Source organism: Asparagus officinalis, chromosome 9 (genome assembly GCF_001876935.1).
Source record: "Asparagus officinalis chromosome 9, Aspof.V1, whole genome shotgun sequence".
In the NCBI taxonomy this organism is placed as follows: Eukaryota; Viridiplantae; Streptophyta; class Magnoliopsida; order Asparagales; family Asparagaceae; genus Asparagus; species Asparagus officinalis.
Genome location: NC_033802.1, coordinates 68,225,905 through 68,235,484, shown reverse-complemented (window position 1 = coordinate 68,235,484; position 9,580 = coordinate 68,225,905). Strand labels below are relative to the sequence as shown.

At 44.0% G+C, this 9,580-nt stretch overlaps 1 protein-coding gene across 1 annotated transcript; it reads left to right on the top strand.

Moving 5' to 3' along the window:
* LOC109824822 (ervatamin-B-like) lies at positions 395–1,937 on the top strand. Its single transcript, XM_020391472.1, has 2 exons — positions 395–877; positions 1,163–1,937. Exons 1-2 carry the CDS (start codon positions 445–447, stop codon positions 1,756–1,758), a joined length of 1,029 nt encoding a protein of 342 aa, XP_020247061.1. The 5' UTR covers positions 395–444; the 3' UTR covers positions 1,759–1,937.

The window sequence follows — 9,580 nt, the reverse complement described above, 5'->3', positions numbered from 1 at the left end:
AGAGCTTTGCACAGATCGTCCTCTTGTAATCTTTGTCTTGGCTCCTTGAAAATATGAGAGTCGTCAGATTGTAACTCCCGATGTTGATTGTGAAGGCTATTGAATTGGAGTTTTCATCAGTTGTCGTGAAGGTCCTCAAATTGTAGCCTACTGGAAGTCGTCAGATTGTAACTTCCATCATCGGTGTTTGATGGGGGATAAGCTATCTATTGTGATTTTTAGACAGCCTACAGTTTCATGCAAGAACCACGTACATTTACTCCAATACTAATTATAATTTAGGATAATCGTACGCGTAACTGTAACTTCCATCATCGGTGTTTGATGGGGGATAAGCTATCTATTGTGATTTTTAGACAGCCTACAGTTTCATGCAAGAACCACGTACATTTACTCCAATACTAATTATAATTTAGGATAATCGTACGCGTAACCCTCGAAAAGATGGCCGCAAGAAATCAGGCTGTTTGGTTGGCTTTGTTGATGTTGGCCTTGTGGGTTTGCGCAGCAGCGACGTCTCGCACCACGGCAACGGCGGACGATATGTCTGTTCGACATGAACAATGGATGGCTGAACACGAGCGCCAATACAAGAACGCGGCGGAGAAGAAATACCGTCTCAAGATATTCAAAAGCAACGTGGAGCGCATAGAATCTGTTAACAGAGACGGCGAAAGAAAGTATGAACTCAGCGTCAACCGGTTTGCGGACTTAACGGACGAGGAGTTCAAAACTTACTACAAAGGATTTAAGCCAAAGCCTATTAAAGCAACTGCAACTAACAATGAGACGTTGATGAACATGTCGGATGTGCCTCCTAGCGTGGACTGGAGGGCGAAAGGTGCGGTTACTGGGGTAAAGGACCAAGGCCAATGTGGTAAGATAGATATAAAACTTAATTGTCTATATATCGTCAATTATAAACGTATGTTTGTGGCTTTATATATAATGGGAGCAATGAGTACGTATGAGCTGCCTAACTCATCTAACAAAATGAGCTGCCAACTCGGCAAACAATAGGCCCCCAATCCACCTCATGCCTGCAACTAGGTGGGCCTAAATACTATTGAGACTAGTGGGCAACCCACGTCACGGAATGAGCTACCACCTCATGTACACTTTTTAATTGCAATGTGTGCTTGCATATATACATGCATTCCAGGATGTTGTTGGGCGTTTTCCACCGTGGGAGCAACCGAAGGCCTGATCCAGATCAAGAAAGGGAACCTGACCTCCCTATCGGAGCAGCAGCTGGTCGACTGCGTCACTGGCGGCGTCACCAGAGGATGCGAGGGCGGTTTAATGGATGAAGCCTTCGAGTACATCATTCAAAACAAAGGAATCGCAAGCGAAGAAACGTACCCATACACTGCAACCGAGGGTACTTGCAACACGGACGCCACATCTGCAGCCACAATCACCGGCTACGAAAAAGTTCCTGCAAACAGTGAGGAGGCACTTATGGCGGCAGTGGCAACACAACCGGTTTCGGTTGCCATCGACGGAGGTGGACCGGACTTTAAATTTTACTCCCGAGGGGTCTTTACTGGACCTTGTGGAACGGATCTCGATCATGCTGTAACGCTGGTCGGCTATGGAACGGAGGAGTCCGCCGACGGTACAAAGTATTGGCTGGTGAAGAACTCGTGGGGGGAGACTTGGGGAGAGGGAGGCTATATGAGGATGGCCAGGGACGTGGGTGCGCCTGAGGGATTGTGTGGAATTGCGAAGGACGCATCTTACCCCACTCTCAATTAACTACCTACGTCCGCTATGCTGCCGAGTCATCACTTAATTCTTCATATGTATAATCTATATCTATATACATGTAGCTCGATCGCAACATATAATAAACATGTGTAATAATGCGGATGCTCTAGCAGCAGCAGTACGTAGGATAATATACATATACACATGTACGTTTCATTTTCATGCCAGCAGCATGCATCCACGCCTGTTGATACGGATATAAATACATACAGTACTCTTGTCGTCGTATCTTGGATACAATTTGAATGACTATGTGTTTGGGTGCCGTCGATCTTATTATTGATGTAGGATTCTTAACAGATAATTTCATGGATGATTTGGACAATTACGAGCTAAATACAAATTTATACGTATTATTGACTCCCGCAAAGAAACAATTATATCTTCCAACCCAGAAGGCAGATTCTGACATATTATATATATAAATCGCCTATATCGATTAGACGGATCCAATTAGATTGTCAGATTTTTAAAATCTCATCAGTAATACCCGGTTTTGGCTAAAATCCAAAAATAATTAGCTTTTAGTTTATTTTTAGTAATAAAGTTAGAGTTTATTTAGACTAGGAAATAAATTTAATATTAGAGTCAAATTAGAATAGGAAACAAATTCAATTTTGATTCATGATTTGTTTCCTCTATTATAAGGAGTATTTTTAGGATAGAATTTAATACTTTCTATTTCTTTGTAATTCTACTCTTAGTAGGAGTCTTATTTATTTTTCTATTTAAGAAGAGTCATGTAACCCCAAAGGATAATAACTTTTAATTAATTAAAATTTTGTTTTCTTCAATATTGACTTCGTGGATTCGAAGATTTTCTTGGCGGATTCCGAGGCTACTACTTCCGCGCTGCGTCAATTGGTATTAGAGCTTTGTTCCTCCGATCCGATGGCAGCTGATGAAGCTCCTTTTTCTCGAACTAATTTCGACGTGCTGAAGATCGATATTAATCAGATGAAGACTGTTATAGAACGATTTGCGTCGACAGTGGAGCGTCTGAACACAGGAGGAGTTTGAAATCGCGTTGATGGTCGCCAACGACATGATCTGACTCCACATGATGAATTCAATAATGATGACTATGAAGCCTCACGCCGCGGTTATGATCGCAGAGACCACCAAAGACAGAACAATTATGACACTAGAAGATTAAAAATATCATCCTTCAATGGAAAGCTTCATGCTGATGATTTCCTTGATTGGATTGATAAAGTGGATAAGTATTTTGAGTATAAGATAATCCCAGAAGGTTGGAAAGTTAAATTAGTGGTCTACAAGCTTAAAAAAAAGCATCTGCATGGTAAAATGAAGTACTGATAAATCGATACCATCAAGGGAAGGATCTGGTTCGAATGTGGGCAGAGAGGAAGAAATTATTGAGAGACCGTTTCTTATCTTCTAACTACAAGCAATGTGAGGTGCCTTTAAAGGGTTCTATTACCTTAGCTGCTACGGTCCGTCTAGCAAAGAAGGTGGAGCGAGAGCTTGAGCAGAACGACATACGACCTTTATCATGGATGTTTTTAGAGAGTTATCAAACTAGTTATTGTAGGCATCAAAAAATGCTAATAGATATCCAAACATAGGGAAAACTACCCAAAATTGACAAATATGAACTGTCTCGCCAGCGAGACAGTGTTTGCTGTCTCGCCAGCGAGACAGTGTTTGCTGTCTCGCCAGCGAGACAGTGTTTGCTGTCTCGCCAGCGAGACAGACTTTACTGTCTCGCCAGCGAGACAGTCTTGAAATGGTCAAAACCACCTTTGTAACTGCCCTACATGTGTCCATTAACTACTAAGGGACGTGGGAAACATCATGGGCGAAAATCACGTGAATAACTGACAAAATAACGAAGTTTGAAACGTGGGAAGACAGTTACAGCGAGAAACTGCCAGGAATATTCGTTTTCCGAGACAGTATTTTACTGTCTCGCTGGGCGAGACAGCAAATTTATTGTCTCGCTGGGCGAGACAGTAAACACTGTCTCGGCCAGCGAGTCTCGCTGGGCGAGACAGCAAATTTACTGTCTCGCTGGGCGAGACAGTAAACACTGTCTCGACCAGCGAGACAGTAAACACTGTCTCGCCACCTAACTTCTTCGTTTGTTTGAGTTTTGTGCAGTTATTACCCCAGAGGCTATAAATACCCCCCTAGGGTCATTTCTGACGAAAATCGAGCATATTTTCGAGCATTCCAGAGCAGAGAGAGCAGATTTGAGTTTTCATACAACGCCTTGAAATTAAGCTTTGACTTGATTTTAAGAAGAACGACTATCTTACTTCGATAAGATATCGTTTCAAATTCTCACTTCGATAAACGAAGTCAGAATCAGTAAACCCCCTCTTCACGATCTGTGATTCAGCGGTCCATGAGCCAAAGCGTTCCCGGCACAGGCAAAGTCCCACGAAAACAAAGATCGATAGACGATTTTTGTGTTTGTTTCTCAAAAGTTGTAATTTTCGCTTTGTTGTGTAGAAAAAATCTTATAGAAAGATTATTCTTTCAAATTTGTTGTAATCAAACAAAGTTATAATGAATTCCTCAACAGCACCGACTTTTGACTCAAACAAGCTGGCGACCACAGTGGGAGCCAGCGGTCTCGCTGCTAAGATCGCGGTGTCGCAACCAATCAAGATCATCATCAATGAAGAGATCGAATACGAGTTCGATCAGGCGAAGTTTGAGGAGTACTTGTCGTCCTCATCCGCGAAATCTTCCTCGTCTCGCAAATATAGGAAGATTTCGTCTTCTAAGAAAACTTTCAAGTCTGCAATTCCAACTTGCTAAGGAATCTGCCTGCAACGTTTCTGCTCCAAAAGACTCCACACCAGTTACGGAGTCATTGATCAATAGCTCACCGGTGCTGACGAAAAGAGCTCGTCAGAGACAGCGCCAGCGCCGTGCTCGACATTTGGTTAAGGCCATGCAACAAACCGACGGGGTCCATTACTATGCGGACCTAGAGTTGAGGAGACAGAAAATGACTCAGTTGCCTCAATGGCAAGATAATCATATTTCTGCACAACTTACGACGGAAGAGTGGACTCTCGTCAAAAGGGCTCGTTCAACCCTTAAGGAACGGATACAAAGGCGTAAAGCGAAGGCCGCTCGTGCTCGTGCTCTTCGTCAACAAGCCCAAGGAACCAAGAAGGAGACGGTGTCTGAAAAGCCACTGAAGAACCGTAGAGTTTGGATGCCGAAGACGCCGCAAGCATCTGTTCCAGGCACGTCTACTACATCAACGGTGAAACCATGGGTTAGCCCTTATTTGTCCAAGTTTAAAATAACAATGGCAGATCGCCTCGGTCCTTCGGTTGATGATCGAGGCAAAGCCCCGGCCAAAGAACAACCAAGTCCAGTAAATAAACCCGTGGTGGTTTCATATACAGGGGGTCGTAAACACCCACCTGTCAGAACTGCACAAGTCCAGAATGAGAGAATACCAGTTCACTCTCGTTTAGGACCTCTGAAAACTCCACACCCGCAAGGGGGTGGATTTAAAAATTCAACTTTGGATCGCTCAGAGGCGACGACCAGTCGTCCTGTGCATGTTAACAAAGTTCAAAGGCAAAAGATAGGTTGCTCAAATCACAATAATGATGAGCTGTACTATCAGAAAGATAACTCAAGAAAGAGGGTTGTCGGAGAAAACGAGTCTCATTGCGCTTGCGAGAGACTCATTAAAGCGGTGCTGACAGAATGCGGATGCTCTAAAAATAATTCAAGAGTCTCCGTATTCCAAAGATTGTCCAATGAAGCGTCAAGACCCAAAATGAGACGTTTCAACAAGAAAAAACCTGTAATCCGACAAGAAGAGTTCTCTGAGGTCACTATCAACATGACCAACAAAGGAAAACAACGGTCAGTTAATCCCGACCCTGATTTCTCTCCGGGAGGGAGAGTTGAGCGGGGTCTTTCTCAGAGAATGTTACGGTTACAAAGAAGAGCCAACCTACATCGAGATTACAAGAGAATGCACGAGGGGCTCTCTTCAAATGAAGAATTATCAGACACTTGTTCTGCTGTCGCTTCTGACGACACTGCATCTAGTGTTGGACAAGTCAGAGAATCATTTGCAATCACGCCGGATCAATTGGCTCACATACTGCAGGAAGCGTTGGCTAAACAACGCGAGGAAATTAGGGATGAATTCAAAACCGAAATGGAATTGACCATGCAGCAGATGCGAGATTTGCAGGTTCAGCAACACCAACCGGAATCAAGCCAAAGAGCAGAATCCAGTCGGCGTAATGAAGAGGATGAGACTATCTTTGAAGATCCTCCTCCAGATAAAGACAACTCCGGAAGTGGTCCGATCAAGTCATCCACTCAACCTCTGCAGATCTACTTGAAGAAAAGCGAGGAAGAGGACAAGAAGATGCACGATCTTGAGAGCAAAGTCAACGCTCTGATGACAGCTCAAGAAGTGAAGAAAACGGGCATTCCATACCCGTACCCGAGGGAGTGGGACCTGATTCCTTATCCCCAGAAATTTAATTTGATTAACTTTACTCCTTTTGATGGCAGGGGTTCACCAACTCAGCACTTGATCTATTTCAAGTCACATCTCGGCGCAATATCCGGGAACGAAGCCTTGATGGTCCGGTCATTCGTAGGAACCCTTCGCGGGCCTGCCTTCGATTGGTACCGACGCCTTAAGCCCAGGAGTATCACTAGCTGGGAGGATATGGAAGAACTATTCCTCACCAATTTCTTCGACGACGACACAGAGGTCTCAATTGGCACGTTGTTGGATGAAAAGCAGAAGGATGGGGAATCGGTTGACGTCTTTGTCAAACGATTCCGGGACAAAGCGGTGAACTGCAGAGATCCACTCACAGAAGAGTTCATCCTACAGACATGTCACAACAACTTGTCATTGGATGTGTTAGTGGTGATGGGGGTTGTGCCTTCTAAAACTTGGAAGGAGTTGAAAGTGAGGGGTGAACATGCTGAACGCTTTCTCAAGAGAAAGAATTTTGAGAGAGGTCTGCCACCAGCTAATAATCAAAAGCAGAACTTTAATCCTCAGGGCAGAGGAAGAGGGTCCACGGTAGCTGTGGATGCACATCAAACATCACAACAGCCGCCGCAACAACAACAGCAGCAGTCATCCTTCCAGTTGGCACCAAATCAGAATCAACAACATCCGAGGCAACCCAAGAATTCAGAGCCCAGATTTTCGAAGGAATACTCTTTCAAAGATGATGAAGTTCCGGTCATCTTCAGATACCTGTTAGAGAATAACAAGATCAAGCTTCCACCGGTCACAAACCAAGAAGAAGCAACGAAGATTAATGACCCGAAATACCGTGCATATCACAGAAGGGTCCACCATCCGACTAAGACGTATTATGTCTTAAAAGACAAAATACAAACTTTAATCGATGTTGGCATCGTAACACCGAAGCCGAAGGAGAAGAAAGTAGGTGCGAATGCGGTGTCTATCAGCTTCGGATCGGTTCCTTTGTCCTGGTTTCAAGCCGAGCCAGTATCAAAGGTCAAAGTGCAAACCATCAACGATGACCCTCATGGACAGCGCCAAAAGGGGCTTGTATCTCACACAACCCCCAACGGCGAAATCCTTTGGGTTCATCCGGATTTGCTCGAAGATGAACAGTGGACAACATCCACATCAAAGAAGAAATCAAAGGGCAAGGGAAAAGAGAAATCCTGTTATGGAGCCTCGGCGATTCCCGAGAAGAACGATGAAGAGATAGCAACTTTATCACTTTCTGATGGAGAACAAGAAGTTTTCGCTACAAGAAGTGGGAATGAGTATCATTATAAATATCCTGAGACTTCTAACCCAAATGCTACAACTTTAAAGGAGCTGGGGATAGTTACAACTCCTCCAGTAGCTGCTGAAAAGCCGCAACAACCGGCTAAGCAAAAAGAGAAAGAACCCCAACATAAAGAGGTTCAAATTCCGAAGCAGTCTCGTTTCAGCCGACCGATTGGACGAGATAAACCGGAAAGCTCGAACGCACCATATCGTTTCAACGTTATGGCTCAGCTAGCCAATATCCCAGCAAGGATCACGCTATACGAGTTGTTGCGTCTCTCAAAAGAAACCAGAGAAGCTTTACAAGAAGCTTTAGCTGATTCTGAGGTATTCCTCACTCAGGTCAAGCCAGCTCCTGAAGAGCCAGAATCGTCAGTGCAGCATTGCAATCTGGCAGCCACAAAATTCCCTTGCATCGCTTTCACAAAAGAAGATATGCAAGTTAGGAATTCGAAGCATGATAGGCCTCTATATTTCACCGGATATATTGGCTCTAGCGTTGTCAACCGGATCCAAGTCGATCCGGGTTCCGCTGTTAGCATCATGCCACTGCGGTTGATGTACCACCTCGGAATCCCCGCCAGCAAATTAGCCTCCACAGGGACAGTTATCTACGGGTTCAATACTAGCGGGTCAAGACCGTTAGGAAAAATCCGGGTGAAGTGTCAACTCGGAGATTTAAAGTCTGAAGTCACCTGCTATGTGATCGATGCAGAGACTTCTTATAATTTACTGTTGGGTCGTCCATGGACCCACGGTAATCTTATAGTTATCTCCACCCTCCATCAGTGTTTGAAGTGTGTCGACACTAATGAGGAGGTCAAGACGGTGGTCGCGGATAAGCAACCATTCAAGGGGTTAGAAAATTATTTTACTGACTCCCTTCTTTATGGTGCTGAGTCCGATACTAAACCATCGGCCCATGGCACGGACAGCGGAGAAGAAGCTGATACCGAAGCCGGGCTCGATTATAGTGAAAGTCTTGTATTAAATGACATTGAACCTCTTGTAATCGATCTTGACGGTGATGAATCGTCGGATGAAAGTTATAACTGGCAACTTGCCGATGAAATAATAAAGAATGATTTAGAGTATTCGTCTTGTCTTGATAATGTAATGCAGGAATTGTATGACAATCCTAGTATACACATGCCACTTCGCTCGTCTTGCACGACGATAAAATATCTTCAAAATCCAGTTGGAACAACTGTGATTCTACCCGCAAAGACAGGGGGTGAAAAAGAAATAATCTTTGAAAAAGGGAATCCATCCCCAACTCCTGATCTTTTCTTGGACACCGATTCGGATGAAGAAAAAACCGGGCGACATTTCTCTCGGTACAGTTCGCAAGCGAATGATTATATGACGAACCGAGGTTATGACCTCTCACTCGGTGAAGGTCTTTATTTTGGTCAAGGTATTAGGGTTCCACCCCGTCCTGCCTATGTACCAAAAGGAAAACCAGATAATTATTACAGTCGTAATAGGGGTCTGGGTTATGCTTCATCATCCGATGACGATTATGGCCAACAGATCATTAACCAATTAATAGACAGGAGTGGACATTCATCCGATACTTCAAATTGGGATTCTGATGTAAACATTGGAGAAAAGTTCAAAACGCTCATGTCAAACATGGCAACGGTTGACCCTTCTACAACAGAAGAAGACGATCAGTTACCCACTTGGGAAGATCCTTGGATACATTACATGAATATCCAATACGGTGATCGATTTGAGCAAAGAGAACCTCCTACCGAGGATAAAGTAGATCAAGTTAATATGGGTGACGAAAGTAATCCGAAACCTATATTTATTAGTGGTGATCTTCCACCGGATGAGAAAGAGGAACTAATCGCCCTCATTCAAGAATATATCGACGTATTCGCTTAGAGTTACGAAGATATGCCGGGACTCGACCCAGATGTAGCAATGCATAGCCTTAATATAAAATCGGATGCTAAACCTATCAAGCAACAACAAAGACGGTTTCGTCCACAAATTATGGAGGCAATAGAAGCC

Bases quoted from the DNA above. Each gene is read 5' to 3' on its own strand.
- LOC109824822 (XM_020391472.1), top strand. From the start codon at position 445: ATGGCCGCAAGAAATCAGGCTGTTTGGTTGGCTTTGTTGATGTTGGCC. The intron at 878-1,162 runs GTAAGATAGATA...CATGCATTCCAG, and splicing joins AAAGGACCAAGGCCAATGTG to GATGTTGTTGGGCGTTTTCC.